The sequence below is a fragment of the Bos indicus x Bos taurus genome, chromosome 15 (assembly GCF_003369695.1).
Source record: "Bos indicus x Bos taurus breed Angus x Brahman F1 hybrid chromosome 15, Bos_hybrid_MaternalHap_v2.0, whole genome shotgun sequence".
NCBI classification, from domain to species: Eukaryota; Metazoa; Chordata; class Mammalia; order Artiodactyla; family Bovidae; genus Bos; species Bos indicus x Bos taurus.
Window position 1 is genome coordinate 27,816,609 of NC_040090.1, and position 24,253 is coordinate 27,840,861.

At 53.4% G+C, this 24,253-nt stretch overlaps 1 protein-coding gene across 3 annotated transcripts; it reads right to left on the minus strand.

Moving 5' to 3' along the window:
• Window positions 1–1,163: 1,163 nt before the first annotated feature.
• On the minus strand, window positions 1,164–14,596 carry TSKU (tsukushi, small leucine rich proteoglycan). 3 transcript variants are annotated; one of them, XM_027562829.1, is made up of 3 exons: window positions 14,499–14,541; window positions 11,013–11,096; window positions 1,164–3,650 (listed from the first exon to the last, which is right to left on the minus strand). In XM_027562829.1, the coding sequence occupies exon 3, from the start codon at window positions 3,641–3,643 to the stop codon at window positions 2,567–2,569; it is 1,077 nt and encodes a 358-aa protein (XP_027418630.1). In that variant the 5' UTR covers window positions 3,644–3,650; window positions 11,013–11,096; window positions 14,499–14,541; the 3' UTR covers window positions 1,164–2,566. The 3 variants fall into 3 exon arrangements, with proteins under 3 accessions (XP_027418630.1, XP_027418629.1, XP_027418631.1); XM_027562828.1 differs by lacking the exon at window positions 11,013–11,096 and having other exon boundaries at window positions 14,499–14,596; XM_027562830.1 differs by lacking the exons at window positions 11,013–11,096; window positions 14,499–14,541 and adding an exon at window positions 13,716–13,864.
• Between the last annotated feature and the right edge of the window lie 9,657 nt (window positions 14,597–24,253).

Here is a 24,253-nt window from a genome sequence, read left to right on the forward strand (position 1 = left end):
TTGCAGGAGCCCCGGCTACCGGCTACCTTTCCTCCGATTTCAGCGCCACTAATTTTAAGACCCCTATGTTCGATAGCCCTCCCCCAAGGACACTTTCTTCAAATGGGGCTTTTAAGACCCACTGGGTGAAAGTCTTAGGGATCCCTCCCTCCACCCCTGTATTTGAGGTCTCTCCTGCCCCAAGGAATGTGGGAGGATGAAGTACTAATCTGAGGACTGTGAAGGCTGGGGTCTCACTCTGATCCTTTCCTGTCCCCCTTGCTTCAGACCTTTCCCATATTGGTGGTGGCCAGGCTCTGGCTCAGGGAGTCCAAGCCGTGGGGGGCTTAAGCCACGTGATGGGCAAGCACCCCAACCACACACATAGCGTGAATGTCCTGGGAATCTGTGCCATTGCTCACCGATGACCCTTCCAAGTGCCAGCCCCCTCTGTCCAAGTCCACTTGTCCTTCTTCTTGACCCCATGGATGAGCCTCCTCCAGGAAGCCTTCCTAACCCCACCACAGGGCTTGCACAGCTCCCTGTGCTGCTCTTAGTCAGGTGTCCCTGTCCCCTCCCATCCCAGGAACTTGAGTCCCAGAAGACAGAACAGACAGGATAAGCTTGGTGGTGGTGGTGACCGTTACGGATATATGCCTGCAGATCTTGGCCAGTTAGAAGAACTTGCTGACAGCAGCGCCATTCAGATGAGCTGGAAGTGGGTTCCCTGTCACAGAAAGTGTGTGAACAGGAGAGGGTACCACAGTATTCAGATGCCAGGAAGGAACACAGTACTGTTGGGGCTTAGCAGGAGGGATGGTGGAGACGTTGGGGAAAGCTTCTAAGGAGATGAGGCAGAAACTGGGTCTATTAGGCCGGGAAGGAGCAGAGAAGCTGGGGTAGGGGGGCAAGGGCCTGGTCCCAGAATAACAGCCTGAGCAAAGGCAGAGGCATGCAAGGGCCTGACAGCTGGAGCTGGGGAGGCAGGAAGAGAGGTAAGGAAGGTCGAGGGTGTAAGTTGCACCGAAAGGTTCCACCCCAAGGAACTCCCTCCCTCACTCCCCTAATCCTAGGAGGTTATTGGGCTTTTCAGAGGGAACAAGCTTGTCTTGATTCATCCTTGTGGCCCCAGAGACCCGTCTGGGGAATGTCAATGGATACTGGTCAAATGATGGCAAGAGGAAGACTCTTTGTAGTGTTTATTAAACCAAGATGTTGGGTGGGGCTTGTGGGGGAGGACAGAGCTCTCATTGTCCTGTAGGCGTCTCTGAGGGACCGGCCCCATGGATGCCCACGTGGCGACATATGGCTGGCTTCTACCCAACACCTCCTCTCCAGCTCATCCCCAGGACACAGTGTTACAAAAGTGAACAAATGCAATGTCTTCCTTCTTTTACAAATGACGTATTTCCAATCCCCTGCCAGCAGGGACCTGGATGGGGAGGGGGGGGGGGTGGTCCTAAGTGACAGTCCATTAAAAAGGCAACAACTTTTATGAAACTGATACTAAGGAAAGAGCCCAGGGCTGGGAAGCTGAGATGCCACCCTGGTGGGGAAGCATAAACATGGGTGGGGGCTACCCTGCCTCCTTGGCTGCGTTCGGAGTAGGCTGAGCTGGGCTGTCAGGCACAAGGCCAGTAGGGGCTGACTCCAGGAGGCCCCTCGGAGCTGGTGGGGCTCCAGGACTGCATCAACTCCTAAGGAACCAGCTAGAGGCAGTACCTCAGGGGTCAAGGAGCACATTTCCATTCTGGACGCTGGGGGATGCCACCCAAGTGGGAAACTGGGACTGGCACCCCTGAGGCTTCCAGAGGCTCTGAGGTGAACTGTAGCCTGTGCCACAGCTAGTTACCGGGCCCAGAGTGCCACCCTTGAGGCCCTGGCCTGCCCTCCTGGGGATGACAGGGAAAGGGCACAAATGGGAGGATGTGTCTTGGAAGCAAGGGGGAGCCCAGAAAGGGGAGGGGGGCATGATTTAGAGGAGAGAAAAGTGCAAATGGGCCCTGTGGGCAGGCAGGCCAGACACTGATTCACTCATGCCTCTGCTGCTGTGAGACCTCTGAACACCATTTTTCCTTCTCTAGGCCTCAGTTTCTCTATCTGTCACATGAGGAAGTGGGCTTGACATTTTTCTCCCATCCTTTTTATAACTGAAGTCCTATCCAGAGTTCTAGGGGAAGAAAAAAGAATGAGGTAGGCCTCACGTGGCCAGAACAAAGAGAGATTTATGCCATAGAAGAACCCACATCCGAGCGGCTGGACCTCCCTCCCACTCACCTCCTGTCACAGGTCAGGTTGGTCCAGGCCTCAGGGAAGGCACTTTGGGGACAAGTGGGGAAGGACAGCAGGGTGCTGCTGTCTGGTTTGGCATCGAAGACCCTCGGCTTATGGTCCGGGGAGCAACACAGACAAAGGACAAGACTTTGCTCCTGGGTGTGGGTCCCAGGTTCAAAGCCTCTCTTTCAATGATGCTGCCACACAGGAATGGAGAGTCCCTGTGGGCATTGGCACATTAAAATATAAATTACCCAGGACCTGAGGAAACTCAGGACACAGTCTGTTCCATGGCCCCAGGCCGCACCATTCGTCACAAGGTATTGGAGTCCCTGGCAGCTAACTCCTGGGTGTCTATGCAGTGCAGGGCCACCTTGGGGGTGAAGCCAGGCTGCCGTGGGTAGGTGCCCTCCCGCACCAGGCGCCGGCACTGCACGCCCTGGCCCACGCTGATGCTCTGCAGTGCGGGGAGGTGGACGAGCAGCTTCTCGGGCAGGGGCACCAGGCCTGTGCCCGACAGGTCCAGCTCCTGCAGGGAGCCCAGGCCTGAGAACACCTCAGGTCCTGCCCATTGGAGCCTGGGGTTGCTGGACAAGTCCAGGACCTGCAGGCCCTGCAGCTCGTGGAAGCTGTGGGGCGCCAGCATGGGGAGACCCTGCAGGCTGCCCAGCGACAGATGAGTGAGGCCCGCCAGCCCCTCAAAGGCGCCGGGGCCGATGGCTGCCAGCGGGTTCCCATCCAGGCTCAGGTAGCGCAGGGGCAGGCCCCGGAGGTCGGGCACAGCGCGGAGCCGGTTCCAGGCCAGGTTGAGGCTCTGAATGGTGGGCGCCGGCTGGCCAGCCCGCGAGGAATGGGGCAGCAGGCGCTGGAGGAGGTTGTGGGAGAGGTCCACGTGCAGCGCCCTGCCCTGGCTGTGGGTGGCGAAGGCGGACACGGAGACCTCGCGGAGCCGGTTGTGGCTCAGGTTCACGTCGCTCAGGGGCGAGCTGGTGAAGCTCCCGGTGGGCAGGGCGGCCAGGCCATTGTGGCTGAGGTCGAGCGACTCCAGGTAGCGGAGGCGGGAGAAGGCCGTGGGCGAGAGGCTGGTGAGCAGGTTGTAGCTGAGATCCAGGCCAGACAGCGTGGTGTAGCCCGGCCCTGCCAACACGGACTCGTTCACCGTCTCCAGCCGATTTGAGGACAGGTCCAGGTGGGCTGTGTCCAGGGGGATGGGCACGGGCACAATGTGGGGGCCCAGGCCGCTGCAGCCCACCCGTGTCAGGCTGAAGCTGTCAAAGAGGCCGAAGGTCTCCACCTCGCACTGGCACCCGGGGAAGCAGGGCCGAGTGGTCTGGGCCCCGCTTGCGGCCAGCAGCAGCAGCAGCAGGAGCGGCAGCAGGGGCCACGGCATGGTGGGGCTAGAAAGAGAGCCACAGGTGAGGGTTGGCAGTGGGTACCCCGTTCCAGGGGCTTCCCAGGTAGCACTAGTGGTAAAGAACCTGCCTGCCAATGCAGGAGACATAAGAGATGCAGGAGCGATCCCTAGGTGGGGAATCCCCTGGAGAAGGGAATAGCAACCAACTCCACTATTCTTGCCTGGAGAATCCCATGGACAGAGGAGCCTGGAGGGTTACAGTCCAAAGGGTCACAAGGAGTCGGACACAACTGAACTGACCATAAGCATGCACGCACCCCATTCCAGATGGTTCTCGCCCAACCTGGAAGACCCCGGCCAACATGTGTAGGCACAGATGAAAATTGCCACATGCCCCTCAGTGCCCCTAGATGCTTTCCCTGAATACCCCTTCCTCAAATAATTCCTAGTCCCTGTTCCTCTCTGGCCTCAGTCTCCCCATCTGTATGATATGGCGAGTTAGGCTAGATAGCTGGGTCTTAAACTGGAAGTATGTGAACCCTTTCTTGAATAAGATTGGCAGGTGAGAGTGGGCCTGTTCTGGAGTGAAGGTGGGAGCCTGAGTCTTCCGTGCATGTTCACCGTCCTGCCGTGGGATGTGAAGGGCAGGTGCTTTTGGGGAGTGCTCCCCTCACCTTTGCAGAGCCTGTGCTGCGGGCTCGGTGCTGTGCTCGCTGGCTCTCTGCACGGCCTCACTCAGCCCTCACAGCCACAGAAGCCGCACGGCAGCAATCTTGTCAGCACTTCACGAAGAGGAAACTGAGACTCAGGTTCAGAAAGCCATGCATGGCCACATGTGAGTGGGAGCGGAACTGAACGGTGCTCCCAGGGGCATGGCTCACTGTCGTGCTGAGCTGTGCCTGAGACTCCTGCTCCAGCTTCCCAAACCAAGGCCTCTCCTGCAAGGGGGGCCTGTAGCAACTGTCCCCTCCTCACTCCTTTTGTGGGTAACAATGGCTGGGTTCAGTCATAAGCCCTCTCCCCTGGCCTGGCCTCTAGGGGAAGGATCCTTCATTCCAACAGGGGACCCTGCATCTAGACTTCCAGATGGGCCCCGGGGACCACTCTGCTGAGTCCCTTCCCCTTGCCCACCTTGACCCCCAAGCTGTCAGTGATTACACTTTTCTGGCCCTTCCTTTAACCCATGGCAGGCAGCTGGGCTGTGTCCCCCATTATACAGATAAATAAACAGAGGCTCAGAGACAAAAAGGGTTTTACCCAAAACCCGTATGTAAAAAGCAGGGCAGGATTAGAACCCAGGCCTGCTCAGTCCTAATTCTACTTTCCTCTACTGCCTCCGTGACTGGCAGGAGAGATGCGATCCAAGAGGGGCTCTTCCCACCGACGGGGGCTACAATGCAAGCCACTGCCCCTCTCCTGGCTTCACTGTCTCTCCCTGGATAACTCTAACAGCAGCTGCCATTGATGCCAAGCACCACCTGTACACTGCCACCCTCAACACTCATCCCCCCACACATCTGCAGCTCCCTGGAGGATGAGAGAGAAGGCTGAGCAGTGAAAGAAAGCTGCTAACTGGACAGTCTGTGGTCACCCTCTCCCGCTAGAAGAGCAGAAGACACCAAGCCTCACGCCAGCAGATCCTTCAGCTGGAGTGGCCCAGCTCTCCGCTCTGCACCCCTGCCACGTCTTCCCCCCAACCTTCCTCCCCCTGGCCTTTAGGGAGGGGTGGGCTGGGGGGAGGGTGGATGGGGGAGCAGCAGGATCGCATTACCAGTTCTACATGAAACTTTAAAGGGGCAGCCACTTGATCTGCACTTGGGCGCTTCTCCCCGGCCTCCCTCTGCAGGCCCTTCCTCTCCCACCCCTTTCTTTTGTGGAGTCCAATTTGAGGATTAAACCCAGCCCAGGTGCATCCTGGGCTCGGTCCCAGTTGAGGCTGGACAGAGTGTTCCAATGTCTGGAACCAAAAGGAAAATATTAAGTTGCTTCACACCCCTTTTGTTCCCGGGGTGAGCTTCTCACAGGAGGAGTTCATTACTACCTAGGGCCTCACCTTCCCTGCTAAGCTGATCTGCTCATACCCACCCCTTCCTGGGGTTTAAACAAACACCAAATGCACACAAAAAGGCCTAAGATTACCCTTCGTTCCCAAAGGTGATTATACAATGTGCCTCTCAAGTGCCAAACAGCCCCTCATGAGCTCCTGCTTATGTAACTCAGCTCAATGCTCCCCTACCCGCCTGACGAGGGGCCTCTCCAGCCCTAGGCTTTGTCCTCTGTACCACAAAGCAGTAATTCCTGCCTGCCTCATACACACTGATGTAAGTCACATGCAGAGCAATGCCAACTGTGAAGCGCTGTGCACCTGTGCTGGGAGGTCATCACCGGGCCACAGAGGGGCAGGAGTGTGGATGGAGACCCGCCTGGAAAACTGTTTTTGATGCTTCCAGGACACCCCAGACAAGGTCCCTGCTCAGCCCTGCACTGCGGACACTCTCCATGGGCCCCCATTCTGGGCCAGGCCTGGACAGAGTGGAAAGTGCTGACAGTGACTGAGCCTGTCCCCACCACGTGCCAGTCACATGTCCCCTTACGCCATTCTTGGTCACTCCAGGAGGTCATTCTTATGTCCGTGTTACAGTGGAGGAAACTGAGGATGGCAAGGGAAGGCGCCAGAGACCAGGCCTTTGTAACCTCGTAACCGGCTAGGTTCAGGGGGAATGTGCACTTCTATGTGTTGCTGGGAAAAGAGCTAAGCGTCCAGGGTCCCAGGCCCAGGCTCCAGCTACTGTCGGCTGCTGTGACCGTCAGTACCCAGCTTCCTAATACTCAGTGGCTCTTGGGTGTTCCTGAGGTCACAGCAGAGCCCAGAGGTCTCTCAGGGTTGTCCCATGCAGCTGGGACTGGGAAGCGCTGGGCCTGGAATCAGAAGGTCAGAGCCTGAGCATCAGCTGCTATCACCTCACTGGGGACCCAGGGACAAGATGAGGGACCTCAGCTTTCTCATTTGGAAAGTGAGGGATTACATACCCTGCTCTGCAGCCCTCACAAGCTCAAGTAAGCAAAGGTCTTTTGGAAAATATCAAGGGCTGTGCCCTTGGTAGGGGTTTTCCTTATCTTTCCCTGGGAGAAGCAAAAAAGGAGAGAGAAATCTCTGGAAGGTCTCTCAACTCTGGAGCCAGCAGGGGGCAAAGGCAGAGACGTGGGCTAGTGGTCTTTGAGGGTTGGTACCCCTGCTCTGCTCAGAGGTCATGTCCCCTTTTGGGTAACGTGAGGAGTGCCTTTGTGTGAGTGACTCAGAGATGCTGAGGTCTGGTTTTGCTGCTTAGAGCAAAAGGCCCAGGAGCCAAAGGCAGGGCAGAACTTTCCCAGGAGGAAACTGAGGGAAGATAAGGAAAACCCCTGCCAAGGGCACAGCCCTTGATATTTTCCAAAAGACCTTTGCTTATTTGAGCTGTGAGGGCTGCAGAGCAGGGCGTGCAATCCCTCACTTTCTAGATGAGAAAGCTGAGGTCCCTCATCTTGTCCCTGGGTCGCCAGTGAGGTGACGGCAGCTGATGCTCAGGCTCTGACCTTCTGATTCCAGGCCCAGTGCTTCCCAGTCCCCTCAAGATGCCTGTGGAACTCTCCTAGGGATCTTATGGAGTCAATAAAAATAGTGCTCAGAAGAGTCTGCAACCTCATGTAGGAGGGGGCTGATGCCATAATGCTAAGGATCATAAGGGTAAATTGTATGCTAAGAAAATTATAGCTATACATTTAAAAAAAGACTAACCTAAACGGTAATTTTAGAAAGTCTAGAAGAAAATCTGTCAACCCTGTAGTGGTCTTCCTTTAAATGGCAGAACTTTGGGTGGTTTCACCATGTCTTAATCTCCTTTTCCCCCTCTTATTTCCTCTCTTATAGTAACTATATATATATAGATATAAAACAGACTGAGTAATGAAGACTCAGGACTGTCTCATGGCCATCTCTGCTTTCTCTGACCTTGGCTAGCCACAATCTCCAAGCCTCATCCTCCTCATGTGTCAAATACAGGTGTTAATAGCCATTTCACAGGCCTGTCAAGAGGATGAAACATACTGGCAGGGGGGGCACCTGAGCATGGTTCCCCACATGGGGGAGGGTCCAGTGGGGGCTCCCCGGCCCTCCTCACCAGACAGGGAGTGGCTGGGGAGGGGATTTCTCTTCCTCCAGCAGACACTATCAAACATGACAAAGGTCTTACTACTGCCCTCCAGGAAAGCAGTTCTTCCTGGGAAACCAAGCTATGCTGTTTCTCAACAGGGCTGCTGCGTCTGGGAAGGGATGACTAATGTGAGTTCCTCTTCACAAAAACCGCTAGCCTCAGCTCCAGGGAGAGGTAAGGCCCGCACAGAGACTGAGAAGACTCTCGACATCAACTTGCAGTAGAACTGAGCAAGTCACTTAACCTCTCTGGACCTTCAGCTGTGAATCTGGGATACTAATGATGGTCCCATCAGCTGCAGAGAAGATGGCTGTGAAGAGACTCAGAAGACCAACATCCCTGTAAAGAAATGAGGCCCCAAGGGGATGGAAGCCATATAATTCAAAGACTGTGCCTTTTCATTCCACCTCTACCCATATCCACTGCAGACACAATCAACCACAGCACTAAATTGATGAGGGCAAGGCGGTCTGTTAGGCCCTGTGAGGTGCATGCTGGGGTCAGGGCAGGAGATCCCAGGGCCTCTGTCCCCATGAGGCTTACAGACCAGCAATGGGGACAGGACACCAACTCATATCAAGATCTAGCACCTGCTTTAGATCCAGGAGACCAGGACTCTAGTGCCAGCCCTGCTACTAACTGTGTGAACTTGAGAGTCTTCTTTCTTGGAGCCTCAGTTTTCTTGTCTTGTAGAACTGACTCTGCCTCCTTCCTTCTCTCGAGACCCTGTGATCTACGCTCGGGAGAAAGGGAAAGGCAGGCAGGTATTCACCATGGAACGCCAAGAGAGGATACTGCACTTTCTCTCCAAACCCTAACCTGCAGATCAAAGTCATCTACTGATGAGCCAGGTTACAGAACATAAGGGCAGCCGGACAAAGGCTTAGCGGCATGAGGTCCGCTGGGCAGGGGCCATGAGTGATTCCTTGATGGGTCCATCGGGACGCTAAGGAAAGTTACAGTGTCAGTGGTGGGATCCTAAGAGGTCCCCAGGCAGGTCTCCCCACTGCGGACTCCGCTAGGAGAGCCTCTCAAGCAGCTCTGGCTAGATCATGCCCCTTCTTAAAAACCTCCTGACTTCCGCTTTACCTACAGAAACCAAGTTCTCTCTGGCACACAGGTATCTGCACCTCTGTGCAGATCTGCCCCCATGGTCCTCCCTCGGGTTGAAAGTCCCATCTTGATCTGAACCTACGGTGGTGGCCTCTGAATTAGTGCACACTTCCCCAAACTCAAGAGGATTCCAGGACTGGAAGAGCTGGAAGGCCCCTCCGAGATCACAGATAACTGAGGCCCAGAGAGGGACTGTGATGGCAAGGAAACAGCACAGCAGGACCTGGGACCTGGGTTTGGACGCTTCACACTACTGCCAGGACAGCCGCATCCCCCAGGCCTGCCCCAGCCCTGCCAGTGGAACAAAGCCCGTTCTGTCCATTCAGGCCCCTGGGCCACTCCCCCTCCTTTCCTGGCTTCGAGGGGCCTCTGGCTCCGTACTGTCAACACACCTTCAGACGCACACTAGGTAAATTCTCTGCCTTTACTGACCTGCCTGTTTCCTGACTTGAAGTGTGAAGCATCTTGGGGCGGTGACCCTGCCTTCTTCACCTGTTAACCCTTCCCCCAGCTGGGGCCGGAGCCAGGCCTAGCAGGCATGGCAAACTTGCTGGATGAATGGAGGGCCCAGAAATTAAGAGTCAACCACGGGACACAGAGCTGGCTGTGGATTCAGCTCTGTAGCTACTGGCCTCGAGCACGTCTCAACCTTGCTGAGGCTCAGTGTCCTCCACACGGGTGACAACACAGGGTTGGTGGAAGCATTAGGGGACAGCGAGTGGAACATTTGGTGCGACTCCTACAAGCTGAGTGCCAAATGCATAGTAGACAAGGACCGTGATGATTTATTAAGCTTTCTGAAAGCCATGACCATGTTATTTGTTGTTCTTTTCCTCCCCACCCAACTACCCAAAGAGGTGCCAGGCACCCGACGGGTCTTTGACTACTTGTGCTAACAGCCTCTGGTCACCATGCTGGTGTCTGCTGGCAAGGCCCCCATCTCCTTTCTCCTCTGAGGCCTATCTGGGGCTAGGGGTTCCAGCTCGTGTCCTCCTGGTCCCACTCACCTGCACCCCAGCTTCTATGGCCCACAGATTTGCCAGCTCCTCACCACGTCTTTAAGGGGAAGCCCCTGGTAAAGGGACGAGCTGGGCAGGGGACCGAGCATCCACCCGAGATGGGTTTTGTCTCCACTGGCTGCTCAGTGCTGAGTCACGTCCCACCCTTCGTCGTGAGCTCACGCAAGTTGATGCCAATGAAATCCCCAGGTGGAAATTCCATCAGTGTCCTGGCCCCCAACTGCTTAAGTCAGTTCTGGAAACGCAAGGCAAAGAGAATGCCTAGGGCCAAACTCCCGGAGCCTTGAGGGTTGGCTCTCCCAACAGAGGCACTAACGCCACACATCTGTGCAAACACATCAGCTCACCACACACTTCTACAGCAGTGGCTCCTTCCTGCCTCCCCACCACCCTTGACCATGGGGACTACTGTCCCTGTTCTGCAGACGAGAAGACTGACATTGAGTGGGGCAGAATAGGAACCAGTCTCAAACCAAATCCAATGCTCCTTATACGGCTGTGCCTCACCTTACAAATGGGCACATGTGGATTGTGCTGGACTATAATTACATTTACCTATTTGTGCTCCTGTGGGCAGGCATGGGGTTAGATTCACTTTTAGGTCTTGGAAGCTGACTGCTAGGCCTGGCACAGAGCAGGTACTATATGAAGATACACCAGGCATTTAGAATATTGCCGCCTCACCAAAGGACACCTCTCAGTCTTTCCACTGCCTCCTCAACTCTCATCTGCTCAGTTACCCTACAAGATCAGCAGGTTGGATGGCATGGTATCTATTGTACACCTGCCTAGAGACCCAGAGAGGTTCGGTGATCTGCCCAGAGTCACAGAGACAGTGAGGTCAGAGGCTGGACTCAGGATCCAGGTGTTCTGACACCTGGTGCCTACGCGCCTCCATGATATCATCCCTGGAGAATAATCTACAGAGAAATGGACAAGGCTCCCAATACTATTTTCTCCATTCTGAAGCTTGGCAAGTTCCCTTTGGTCTGAGGCATGTGTAGACACACGGGAAGGCAGTATGGGGCAGAGGAAATGGCTTTTGCAGTCAGGCACACTGGGCTCCACCCCACCGAACCTCACCTGCTAGGAGGCCTGTGTGTCCTCTCCCTGCCGAGTCTTCATCTGCAACCTGGTGAGAAACCTGGTGCTGTTCCCACAAGGTCACTGAGGATTACAGGAGGTAAAGGAAGACTGAGCTCCAGGCCTGGCACACACTCGCGCTCACTGCATGTGGGTTCCTGCCCCACCCCCGACCAGAGCGTAATTTCAGAGACCAGGAAAGAAAAAGGAGCAGTGACACGAGCAGATCTGAGAGCGAGGCAGGGGCAGAGGACAGAGAAGACTCCAACGTGGGCTCTTCCTGGATTCTCAGTGCACCCTCCAGGGCTTCACTTGGGCTACAAGTGCTCTGCCAGCGAGCTGATAAGGGAGTGTGGAAATACTGCAGAGGCTGGAGGAGGCTGAAGCAGGTGTGTCACCGGTGACAGAATGACGACCTGAGACTTGGCAGCCACCCCTGGGTGGGTGGCTCACAGTCCTCCCCTCCCTCTCCCCTGGGCCTTGCCCTGGTCGGGTTCAGGAGGCCTCCTGGCCAGAACTGCTGCAACAGCCTCATTCCTGGCCCTCTGCCTCCAACTGCCAACCTTGCTGGGCACCAGAATGCCATCCAGACAGACCAGGACTGCACCACCGCTCCTACTTTAAAGCCTCTCCTGCCAAGAGAGTTTGCCTGTCTGGGGGCCTGTCTTTCTCCTTGGGCCCCATGTCTTTGCACAGGCTGTCCCCTTCAGTGAAGATGACAGAGACACCCTTTTCTTTGTCCTCCATACAAATTCTCACTCATTTGATTCAAAAGTCACCTCCTCTGTGAGGTTTTCCCAGTCTAACTCGCCCTTCATCCAGTAAAGGTCACTCTCCTCCTGGGCCACCCCTGTCAAGGTTCAACACACTTTGTGACGTGTGGCCATCTCCAATTCTGATGGTCCAGCTCCTCTCCTGCGTGGACCTGGCCATGTGAAGTGGATAAGCCAGATGGGAGAAATGCCCTGGGCAAAAAGCTTCCCTCTGCTAGGAGAGGGTATCAGTTGGTCCAAGCTTGCAGGATACTTAGGGCTTTTGCCAGGTGGTGAACTAAGGTTTAGGACCCACAGTAGATACTGGCTCTGCCTTCTACTGTTAGTGCAGTTCGACAGATGTCTGCACAATGCAATACAGGCCACAAACCTCTTCTCATTTTATTAGCACAGGTAGTTTGTCATCGTACTTAACATCCATAACAATCAGTGAGACCAGAATTACTATCCTCATTTGAAAGATGAGGAGACTGAGAATCAGAGAGGAAGAGTCACTTGCCCAAGGTCACAGAGCTAGGAAGCAATGAAATAAGTGAAAATCTCCTTCTGACTCTAAGAGGCCGGAGCACTCAAGCCTCCAGACTGGCTTCCCAGGCTCCAGCACCACCCACGAGCCAGAGGACAGTTTCTGAGAATTACCAACCCCACCCTATCATGCCAGCTTAAAAAACCCTCCAGCAGCTCTCCACTGCCTAGATCTCCGCTCCTAGGTCTGGCATTCAAGGCCCTCTTCTGTGGCCCCTGCAGTCCCTCCCAGCCTCAGGGTGAATTCCATCCCTTCTTCCCCAATCTTGCATCTGGCAGTCCACAATGCTGACCACCCCTGTGCTGTTTCGGGACACACAGAGTCATGCAGAGCAGCTCCCTAGGGGGGAGGCACTTTCTGCCTCTTTTCCCAGTGTATTCCCCCCACTTCCCGATTCTGCTGCTTTTCAGCCTTCCTGGACTGCAGGGACTCCAGGAAGGCCTTAATCTGTACATAACTTCACAGCTATCTCCCCTCTCCCTCTTCAAAAGAGTAAATCAGTGCCAAGTCAGAATGGAAGTGTTAAATATCAAAGTGTTTCCAGGTTCTAAGGTCTCAACCAGTCAGCCACAATTGGAAGGGAAGAAAGAGGCTGTCAGCAACCCCTTTTCCAGCAGGGAAACTGAGGCCCAAAGAGGGAAAGGAAAGCGCCCACAGTTGCCTCTTTCCAAGGTGAGTGGCTTGTACCCACCCTTCACATCTGCAGGACCTAGCAAAATTCTAGGTTAAAGACTGGCAAGGGGTAGGGGAGGGAGGGGGGTTGTTGGGTTTATCTTTGCCATCCAGGATCAAAAAGCAGGCTCCCGGCAGTCTGAGCCCTCACTCTCAGATCAGACTTGAACTCTGCAAGTCTGGACTTATCGAAGGGTAGAGCAGGCAGGGAGGATCAGAAGCTCCTGAGTCACCTCCTCCGCCAGGCAAGTGTGGGTGGGCACTGCACTCTGGCCGTCCCTGGCTGCGCCGCTCATCCCCACCGCAGGCTCTGCCTCGCGAGGGAGTTTTCACCCCATCCAGGACAGGGTGACTGCGGCTCAGAAAGGTTAAGCAACTTGCCTAGTGCCATACTGTGGGCCAGTGGACGTTCCATTTGAAACTACAGTGTGCAAGGTTCCTACTGCCAGCAGCCCAGCTGGAGGTCCCCGGAGCCATCATCACCTTTCCACCTTTGGGATTGGAGGGTTCAACCCCCTCACCCCAGGGGCGGGATGCAAACCGAGTGCGGATCTCAAAGAGGAGGCGCGGGAGGAGGGGAAGGGGGGCCCCAGGGGCTGGCCTCTCCGCCAAACAGACAAGTCTCTCTCGGTCACAAACACTCTCTCCGAGAAGCGTGGGGCGGGCCACACCGGTGCCCGTTCCTCTCCTCTCTTCAACCCCCAAGTCGGGGGGCCAGGACCCGCTGCTTACCTTTCTTCTCCCAGCCACTTCGCCTAGGGTGTCCGGCACGCTCTGCCCAGCCTTGGCTCGGATCAGTCTTCAGGCGCTGCCGATCCCCCCACCCACCAATCCTATTCATTCCCTCTCGGCTCTAAAAATCCCTGAGGTGTAGGAAGGGAGGACTGCCAGCGCCCCACCACCACCCCCGCCCCCCGGCCCGGGATGCAGCGGGGAGGAGGAACGCGGAGAAAAGTTTGAAGCTAAGTCGGCCCGGGTGGACTGAGGGGAGCGAGGAGTTGGGGCGGTGTCTGGCTCTCGGCGCGCACATACTCCGCGGACACCCAACCCAGACACGTCGACAGGCACAGACCACGTACGCGGACACAACGATGCGTCCACCCACACCCACAACCAAACGCGGGCCCCCATCCCGGGTCCTTGCCCCCGTCCCCAAATCACGGACACACAAAGGCACGGGCAGATGCATGTCCCCGGACCAAATTCACAAAGACCCACAAACGCACGTGTCCGCACAAAGACCCCAGAGGCGCCGGCCGACGCCCACGGCCCCGGGTCAGAGCCTTTGTCTCCTGGAAGCCCCCCTTCTAGGTCCAGGTTCCTCACTCTGGCCGAGCCCCAAGCGTCAGGCGGCCACTGCCGACGCCCTGGGTCCGGGAAAAGTTGAGGGGCCCCGACCCCGCCCCTGCGTCCAGCGCGGCTCGCCCGCCGGATGGAGCGGCGAGGCTGGGGTAGGGGCCTCCGGTCCTTCGCCTGCAGCGCGAACTCCCGCTCTGCCCGGGGACCCGTACCCACCTGGAAGCCTGCGCCGCAGCCGCCTCGGCACGCTCACCCAGGCGGCCCGGCCGCGGGCCCTCCGGCCGGCGCTTTTCTCGGCGCGGCGTGGCCCGCCCCCCGGCCCCCACCCGCCCGCCCGGCGCCCAGTGGCGGCTCCGGCCGGCAGCCCGGCGACTTAGGGAGTGTCGCTAAAGTGCTGGCCTTTCCCGGCGCGCTCCCCACTCCGCGCCCCCGCCCGCCGGCAGAGCCCGTGCCCAGCCCGGGTTCCACCCTAGGGAGCGTCTCAAAAGTGCGCATGCAGCTCCCGCCCACTCTAGTCGGCCTTGCTCCTAGCTTTCTGCATCCCGGGGTCCCTGCCCGCTTCCCCGGAGCGCCTGAGCCTTCTCAGCAGATGGCCGCACGGTCGGGAACATCTGGAGGTCGCTGGAGTGTGTGTGTGTGTGTGTGTGTGTGTGTGGAGAGAGAGAGAGAAAGAGAGATGTTTTGTTAAGAAAGAGATTGGATGGTGAGGGTTCCCTCTTCTCGAGTTCATCCCCCCGGTTCCCCAGTTTTTTAAAACGGGTGAAAGAGGTTCCAAGACGTTAGTGAGAGGGAGTCCAAGAATCTGAAGCAGGGAAAGACTGGCTGAAAGACGAATCGACAGAGAGACAGTAAGGCTTAGGCAGAAAAGCTGGCAAGAGAGGAGAGAGAGGGAAACAGATTTTTTTTTTTTAATTTCTTTTTTCTTTTCCTGGAGGGAACCATCGACTTCTGGTTAGATTTCTAAGAAGGGAAACAGGGAGCAGTTTAAATCTATTCCTCCCTCTGCAGCCCATCCTCTCTCACCCTTCCTTATGGTAAAAAGTGCAGAAAAGCATCCAAGAAACCTTTTTCACTTGGGAGTTGGGGGGAAGAAATTGCCTGTTGGATGCATTCCCTACAAGTAGTGTGTGTGTGTGTTTGGTTGAGGGGCTTGAATTTGAGTCTCCCTGCACACCCAGACACTCTGGGGTTGAAGGAGGTGTTAGTTCTCAGGCACCCCAGAAGTATATGGCCTGGGGATTGAGGGAGGTTTTGGCCTTGAACCCTGGACCTCCCAGGAGCTTTCCTGCTGTGCAGAGATTGGGCAGTGTTCCCTTTACAGTAGCCCAGACTTGCACACCCAGTCTTTTTGTTCCTTTTATTGCTTTTTTTTTTTAATTAAAAAATTTTGCTTGGGCTTCTGAGTCTGTGTCTGCTTGTCTGCCTGGGGAAGGAGAGAGACAAGTAAGGAGATGGGGAGGAAGGAGTAGAGGCCACTGCCCGGGCCTCAGGGCAGCAAAAACAAATCGGCTTTCCAGGGGACAAAGTGCTCTTGCAGGCCCTCACTGGCACTAGTCTGTGTGGTTGCGTGGTGGTGGTGGTGGTGGCCACTCTGCTCCCCTGGGATGGCGAGGCCTGGGGGCCCTGGCAGTGAGGGAGGTGCAGGGAGAAGGCTGGGAGCCTAGTCCTACCAGCCTGGGACAGGGAAAGCTCCCCTCCCTCCTTTCTGCCTCTCACTGTCCTCCCCTCATTAGAATCCCAGCTTCTGGAACTGGGAGGCCACCAGCTCAGACGTCTCATCGCAACTGTCTTTGAAATTGTACCATAGGCCTCTTTGCACCCAGTCTCCTCACAGTCGTGCTCAATAAGGATGCTGTTGACATTCAACTGTGCATCCCCTTGTGGTTCTCTGTGCATCCTGGGGCCGTCAAGAAGGGTCAGAGACCTTCCCGCTCCTACTTCTTCTGGGCCTGGAGGTGGGAAAGACCTGCCAGTTCGTGTCTGGTGAGGGCCCCCAGCTTGGACAGGGTTCAGGTTCCAGCCCTGGCACTTACCAGCTCTGGGTTATTTTAGGGAAGTTACCTAACCTCTCTGAGTCTCTGCAGCTGTAATAGAGCTGTTGTGAGGAGTAAACAGTATCTTAGTAAGGCTTTAGTCTGGCTGATAGGAAGTGCCATTGTGGGTTATTAGCGTTATTATTAAACCAAGTTGTCTCTGATCAGGGATGGTGTGTGTAGTCTGGAAAGCTGAGCTGGCTTGGGAGGGGAGAAGCCAGGGGAATGGTCACTTGACCCTCTGCTCATCTAGCCCACCTGCTGGCCATCTCCTGCCCTCCCGTGGGGGACGGAGCCATCGTTCAAAGGACCCCTCCCCCTCAACCTTTGCTCTTTGCTGGAGAACTTGCATCCTCCCCTCCCTTAAGGTGGAGTTCTGGGGTGAGGCTCAGGCTCAGCATCTGACAATGGAGCTAAACACTAACTCTAACTCCCACTGTCCTTTGTCTGCAGGCTCCAACCACAGAGGCTGGAGGCTCTACGCCCCTCCAAAGGGCCTCTCTCACAACAGAAGCCTAACAAACCACCTTTCACACCTTGGCCGGCAGCTGGCGGCAGTTTCAGTGTACTGCTACATTCATCATTTCCCTTGCTTGATCTTTTCTCAGTGGGAGGTGGCCTCTGGAGACTTTGGATTGGGCATCTCCATCAGCCCTCCCCCCTTCCCCCACAGTGGTCCTTTGGCCTCCAGGCCCCTCCTCCTGTCTGCTGTTCCTGCTGCAGTAAAAATGACCTTTTTAAACTGCAAATCTGCAAAATGGATCAGGATGCTTGCCCCCTTAAAACCTTTTAATGGCAAAAGTCAAACTCCTTGGCTTCACATTCAAGGCCCCTGTAATATGTTCCCCTGGATCCTAGCTTTTCACTTCTGGTCGCTCCCCTTTTACACATCCCAAGCTCCAGTCCTCTAAGTCACATGAAACGAGAGGGAGAGAGGGAAGGGAAGGAAGGGCCTCTGAATTCTTCAAATCTCTGTCCAAATTTCCCTCCCCCAGAAACCCAATGCCTGGTGAATTTGGTCCCTCCTTCTATTCTGCCGCTACACCCTTTGCACATATGCGCTACCACTTTCCCCATTCTCTTCCCCTTCTTGTGGTCACATAGTTGCCAAAATCTTGACCCCCTGTCACCCAGGGCTGAATAAAAAACGTGCGGAGACAGAGTTTGGAAGAAATAGAGAAATGGCTTCATTTGGCAAAGGGGAGTACACAGCAGGCTAGCGCCTCAAGAACTGTGCCCTGCTTCTATGGGGAACAGGGCGAGATTTTATATCCTCATCAAAGTCTTGTATATAATTTTTTTTCTGCAAGTTTACAGCCAAAAGCTGGCATCAGGTAGCTCAACCACCTGCTCTGGTGTCCCTGAAGTTATTGACTGTGAGCTCCTTCCTTTGGAAGTGCAGAATCCTACAAGGGAGTGTAGGGGGAGAAGAATGCCAGCTGTAGAGTATAATTTATACGGAGTCAGAGAGTAATTAGTTTTGTGAAGGACAAGTCCAGCTACAAGTGTTTGTTAGTAGTAACAGCTAAAGAATAACCAAGACTGTTTAACTCTTGCAGTTCTGTTTGGCTGGTATGTACAAAAGGCTGTTCACTCATTACTGTTTTTGCTGCAACAGTCTTAGCTGTTATCCCATGCCAGGGACTGTGCTGGATACTTTTACGGTTATTATATCATTTAATCCCTGTAACAACCACCCTAGATTGATAGTGATGAGGCCCAGAGAGGGTAAGAGATCTCTCTTGGGTTACACAGTATGTTTTCTGCAGAGCTGGAACAATATTTAGGACTCTAGTGCTCTTCCTACTACCTTACAATCAATACAAGAAGCAGAATGTGGTGTTGTAGGGAGGCCTTGGTACCTAAGAGTCCCAGGTGGAAATCATTGCTCTGTCCCCGGCTACCTATTGACGTTGGGCTAGTCACTCTCTCCCCCTGAGCCTCAGATTCCTAACCTGTAAGATGAGAATAAATAAGAAACCATACCTCACAGGAACTAAAGTGCCTCTTGATGAGGGTGAAAGAGGAGAGTGAAAAAGCTAGCTTAAAACTCAACATTCAGAAAGCAAAGATCATGGCATCTGGTCCCATCACTTCATGGCAAATAGATGGGGAAACAGTGGAAACAATGAGACTTTATTTCCTTAGGCTCCAAAATTACTGCAGATGTGACTGCAGCCATGAAATTAAAAGACTTGCTCCTTAGAAGAAAAGCTTTGACAAACCTAGACAGCATATTAAAAAGCAGAGACGTTACTTTGCCAACAAAGTCAAAACTATGGTTTTTCTAGTAGTCATGTATGGATGTGAGAGTTGGACCATAAAGAAGGATGAGCACTGAAGAATTGATGCTTTTGAACTGTGGTGTTGGAGAAGACTCTTGAGAGTCCCTTGGACTTCAAGGAGATCAAACCAGTTAATCCTAAAGGAAATCAACCCTGAATATTCACTGGAAGGACTGATGTTGAAGTTGAAGCTTCAATACTTTGGCCACCTGATGCAAAGAGCCAACTCATTAGAAAAGACTCTGTGCTGGGAAAGATTCTAGGCAGGAGGAGAAAGGGATGACAAGGATGAGATGGTTGGATGGCATCACTGACTCAATGGACATGAGTTTGAGCAATCTCCAGGAGATGGTGAAGCACAGGGAAGCCTGGTGTGCTGCAGTCCATGGGGTCACAAAGAGTCAGACACGACTGAGCGACTGAACAATAACCTTACAGGGATATGGAGTGGATCAGTTGGATTAATACACATATAAATATGTTGTAAGTTGTAGGGTTTTGTGTACTTTTCTTGACCAGACATACTTCAAATGGGGTGTTGGCTGAGGATCTCTTTTCTCTCAGAACTCTCCAGATTAGAGGTCAAAGGCCTCATTAGCCCCTTTGGCTACCTTGCTTATTTCCCACATTTTGAGAATGCTAAAAGGTCTTTCTTTTTTCTCTTTTATCAAATCTGTCAAGCCCTGACCAGAAAAAGCATCCAAATCCAATATATTTCCATGAAGCTCCAGTGCCTAGTGCTTAGTCGCTCAGTTGTGTTCGACTCTTTGCAACCCCATGGACTGCGGCATACCAGGCTCCTCTGTCCTTGGGATTTTCCAGGCAAGAATACTGGAGTGAGTTGCCATTTTCTTCTCCAGGGGATCTTCTCAACCTAGGGATCGAACCCAGGTCTCCCGCATTGCAGGCGGATTCTTTACCAACTAAGCCACCAGAGAAGCCCATGAAGCTCCAGGATCTCTGGCTATTCTTCTTACTGTGTTTTCTTCTTTGCAGTTGTCAGAAGCTGGCAGATCGAAAGTTAACAGAGCATCAAGACCTTGTGAAGAAATAATGGAAAAGAAGAGCTGGAAGAAAAAAAAATGCCAGTTCAACCTCCTGATTCTGTTGTGTTTTTTTAAATTAATTCATTCATTTATTTTTAATTTTTGGCTGCGCTGGGTCTTTGATGCGACGCAGGGGCTTTCTCTAGTTGCGGAGAGCAGGGGCTACTCTTCCGTGCGGTGTGTAGGCTTCTCATCATGGTGGCTTCTCTTGTTGCAGAGTGCGGGCTGTAGAGTTCGAGGGCTTCAGTTGTTGAGGCACGTGGGCTCCGGAGCACCAGTTCAGTAGTTGTGGTGCTCGGGCTTAGTTGCCCTGCGGCATGTGGGATCTTCCCAGAGCAGGAAATCAAACCTGTGTCCCCTGCACTGATAGCCGATTCTTGACCACTGGGCCACCAGGGAAGTTCCATACGTTGTGTTTTTTAAAAGCGCCTATGGTGGTTCAGTACAGGGATTGGGGGACATGGCAGAGTGCCTTAGGGTTTATAATGTCTTTCCACAGATAGTCTCATTTTGAAACCTCTTAGAAAAAACTTTGGATAGTCTCTTATCACCTCCATCTTACAGATGTGGAAACTGAGACTCTGAAGTGACTCATCCAGGGTCACCCAGATAGAACCTACAAGTGGTTCTTTAAAACAATTCCCAGCCATTCCTCCGCGGGGCCAGATTTGGTGCATGGGCTTTGCCGGTGTTCAGCAGTCACTGTACAACGAACATTCCTCCCTTCCTGCCAAATCAGATGCTTCCCTAAATATTTCTCTCCCACTCTCCCACCTCCATACTTTGTCCCCTGCCTGGAATGACTTTCCCAGCCTATCTACCAGCTGCAGTCCTCGCTAGCTTCCAAGCTCTGCTGCCTCCTCCACAAAGACATTTCCATTGCCCACAGTTTCTTTCCTTTGAGCCTGGAAGCACTTGGGTTGTGCCTCCGTGCAGCCCCCCTCGCTAGCCCTGCCTCCTGCTGTGACTTGATTCCCTAGCATCTTTAGCTGTTGGGGTTCCCTGCATTCTGCCAATTCCTTGCTGCCTCCATGTCTTTGCCCCACCTTTGGAAGTGCCCCTTGCCCTATCCCTGTCCCTTTCTTATCATCCAAAATTCATCTCAGGTTATCACTTCCTCCAGGAAGCCTCCTCTGATCTTCCCAACCCTTAACTTTACCATTGGAGGCCCTTCCTCTGTGCTTCCATGGTACAGCGAGGATACCTCTGTCGTGAACAGGATTGTTCATTTATTCATTAATTCATTCATTCTAGCAAGGCACAGATTTTGGAGCCAAACTGCTTAGGTATGCATCCCAGCTTCAGACTGGCCAAATTCTTGAAACTTCTCTCTGCCTTATTTTTCTTATCTGTAAAATAGTCCCTAGCTCAAGGGTTGTTGCAAACATTAAGTGAATTAATCCGTGTAGAATAGTGACTTACTCTAGTGAGCACTGGATGACTGTGGGTAACTAATATTATGATTTATTAGTTCATAAGAAAAACACATGTAAAACTGGACAAGGAAACTGAGGCAGGAGCCTGATTGCATAGCCTAGGAGAACACAGTGGGAGATGTAGGAAGCTTGGCAGGTACAGTGGTTTTTTCTCCCACTGCAGAGAAAAAAATGGGAGGTGGCTTTGACCTTGAGTGAAGAGAGGGGACACAGTAGAGGAGGCTCCCTCAACTGGAGCCTTGGGTCTCTGTTTAATCCTTTGGGCAAGGAGACCATGGCCTGCAAAGAGCAGACGGCTATCGGTCAAGTCTGCCAAGTCCTCAGCCTCCAAATTGCTGTTTGGTGGTAGTGGTGGTAGCAGGTCAGGAACAAATTATTTCCTGAGTTGCTGCCAGAGGTGGTCTCCTGCCAGGAGGCTGGGTCCACACCTCAGGTGCTGCCCTTTTGTACCTTGGCTTCCAGGCTTCTTCTGACCCCAGAACCTTGGCCCCCACCCCTGTATCCAGGAGCCAAGTGGACCTGAGTGTTCAGACAGAATGCGATGCATCTGCCACCATGGAGCCAGCAAGGCAGGTGGAGGGCCCTTGGGGATCAGATATCAGGCACTGTACCCTATCACCTCTGTCACTGTATAGGCGGGAGACTGAGGTCCAGAGAGGTGGAGTGGCTTGTCCCAGGTCACTGAGCTAATGAACACAAAGGTTTCTAGACTCCCAGTTAAGAGTTCTTTTAACCTCTCTGCATTTTCACTGCAACTGCGTGCTCCTCTTCTCCCAGACCATCCTTCCATTCATCTTTCCTAATGTCTTTACTCTCCATCCATCCATCCATCATCTATCTAACAAATCTTCACCTCTTGAACCTCTGACACATGTCAGATCTGGTGCTGGGCTCCCGGAGTTTACAGTTGGAGTGGGTCCCAAAGACATGTCTGAGGTCCTAAAGAGTTTTGGATGCCGATAGAAACCTATGCAGAGCATTCAGAACAGAGAGGGGCCAGGCTCTAGTCGGAGCAATGAGGAAATGTGTCATCAGGAAGGTGATGCTTGAGAGAACCCTGCTGGATTTAGAGAGATTAGGAATATGGGATTAAGGAGCAAGTTAAGGGCATTCCCCCTGTGGGAGCAAAGGCCAGAGGGAAGAGTATAGAACAATAAGTGGTTCAGTACTGTTGGGCTACAGCACCTGAGGGAGCCCAGCTAGGGACAGTTCTGAGAGAAGAGGAGCAAGTTGCAGGGCATGGGGCCCTATGGGTTGGCTGAGGTGACAGTCCTTGGGGCCAAAGCTTCCAGAGACCTTCCGTCCCTCCCCATCCCCCACTAGTCATTCCCCCCTTCCCCCTTCCCTCCTCTGGCCCTGTCTCTGTCTCTTTTTAGCCTGTCAATCCTTATCAATCATCTGGGCCCTCCCCACCTTTCCCCTTTGTCCAATCTTCCTGACAAGAAACAGACTGTCTCCTACCACCACACTCTGCAGGCAAAGAACCCTGGACTGGAGGTCAGGACATGGGATTCCAGGCCTGGCTTTGTCACCAGCTGACCTGGGCAAGAACAGCTTGTTAACAACAACGTATCTGCCCGGCCATTTTCCCCTGATAAAGTCGGAGGACTGTTGTCTCCTTGACCCCCTTGCCACAGCGCCTTCTACAGGGGAAGAGGGCTCATCTACACACCGTTCAGCAGCCTTTCTGGCTAGTCTAGTCCTTGAGGGCCAGTGAACTCTGGGGAACTTGTTAAAAGGCTTGTGTTACATAATTACGTTATTGCGTGCAAAGGAGTGTGTGCTCAATTTATTACCATCTGTCCCAGGACAAACAGAGCTGCAGAATTCTACCCCCACAGAAACTGACTCTCAGAAAACCTTAGCATCTTTCTAATCCATAAGCAAACAAGTTCTTTGAAGAGGCTTTCAGATTTTTCTCTTTCTTTTCCTATCCTTTCTTTCCTCTTTCTTTTCCTATCCTTTCTTTCCTCTCTCCTTCCCTCCCTTCCTTCCTTTCTATGTATCTATTGACTAAAAACAAAATCTGGAGAAGGAAATGGCAACCCACTCCAGTACTCTTGCCTGGAAAATTCCATGGACAGAGGAGCCTTGTAGGCTACAGTCCATGGGGTCTCGAAGAGTCAGATAGGACTGAGCAGCTTCACTTCACTTTTCACTTCATGGATAAAATCAGTTTCATAAAACAATATTTACCCTTACCACAGATGGTACACTACGATATTTTCTTTTCCCTCCTATTCTGTTCCATTAGGAATAATGATGATAATCACCAAAACTTTCTCTCCAAAACTGGTCTCTGATACATTCACTTACAAATGTATTTACTGAGAATTTATTGAGCTCCTTGCTTTTCATCAAACTTCTTGAATGATAGCCTGGATCTATTGTTTTCACTTTCCCACCTCCCATTCATTCCTTCTAAAAAATCATAAACTGCCCTTTGCTACTTATTGCTAAGCTGCTGACAATGGCTCACCAGCCCTCAACACCTGACATTTGTCAAAGATGACTCCGTTTCTCCTTGGCTTCCCTCTTGGTCTCCTTTGCTGGCTCTTCTTTGGTCCTCAGTCCATATATAACTGTTTCCCAGTCTCTGCCCTGCAACCCCTGCTCCTCTCACTCTGTGCTTGGTTCCTGGGCCTGCTGACCCCACCCCTGCCCCTTGCCTTCAGCTGCTCCCCGATGTTGAGGCATGCGTATCTGTATCTCTTGCCAGCATCTCTGATATCAGCCTTTGTCAGAACTCTCTGGCCACCCGCTTGCTTGTTGGCTCCACTTGGGTGTTCCATGGGCCTTGCACTTCATTTGCCTGAATCAAAGATTTAGCTTTCACTCAAACTTGCCCCTCTGAGTCCTCATCTTAGTGAAAGGTGCCACCACCCACCCGCCTGTATAAACCAGGAAGCTGTGACTCCCCCAAGGCTCCTGCTCTCTCTTCCTCCTCCCTCTTCCTCCTCCCCACAGTCAGTACATGCCCAAGCCTCTCAAGTCTATCCACTTCTCTGTTTGCATCACCTGATCCTGGTCCAGATGATGGCATTTCTTGCCTAGGCTGTGGAGATACCTTGAGGTCTCCCTGCCTGCATATCTTCACCCGCCAGACCAAGCTCTTTGGAGCAGTAAGAGGGTTTCTTTTAAAATGCAATAGTGATCTTGTCTCTATCTGGT

Coding starts and splice junctions, on each gene's coding strand:
- TSKU (XM_027562828.1), bottom strand. CDS start 3,643: ATGCCGTGGCCCCTGCTGCCGCTCCTGCTGCTGCTGCTGCTGGCCGCA.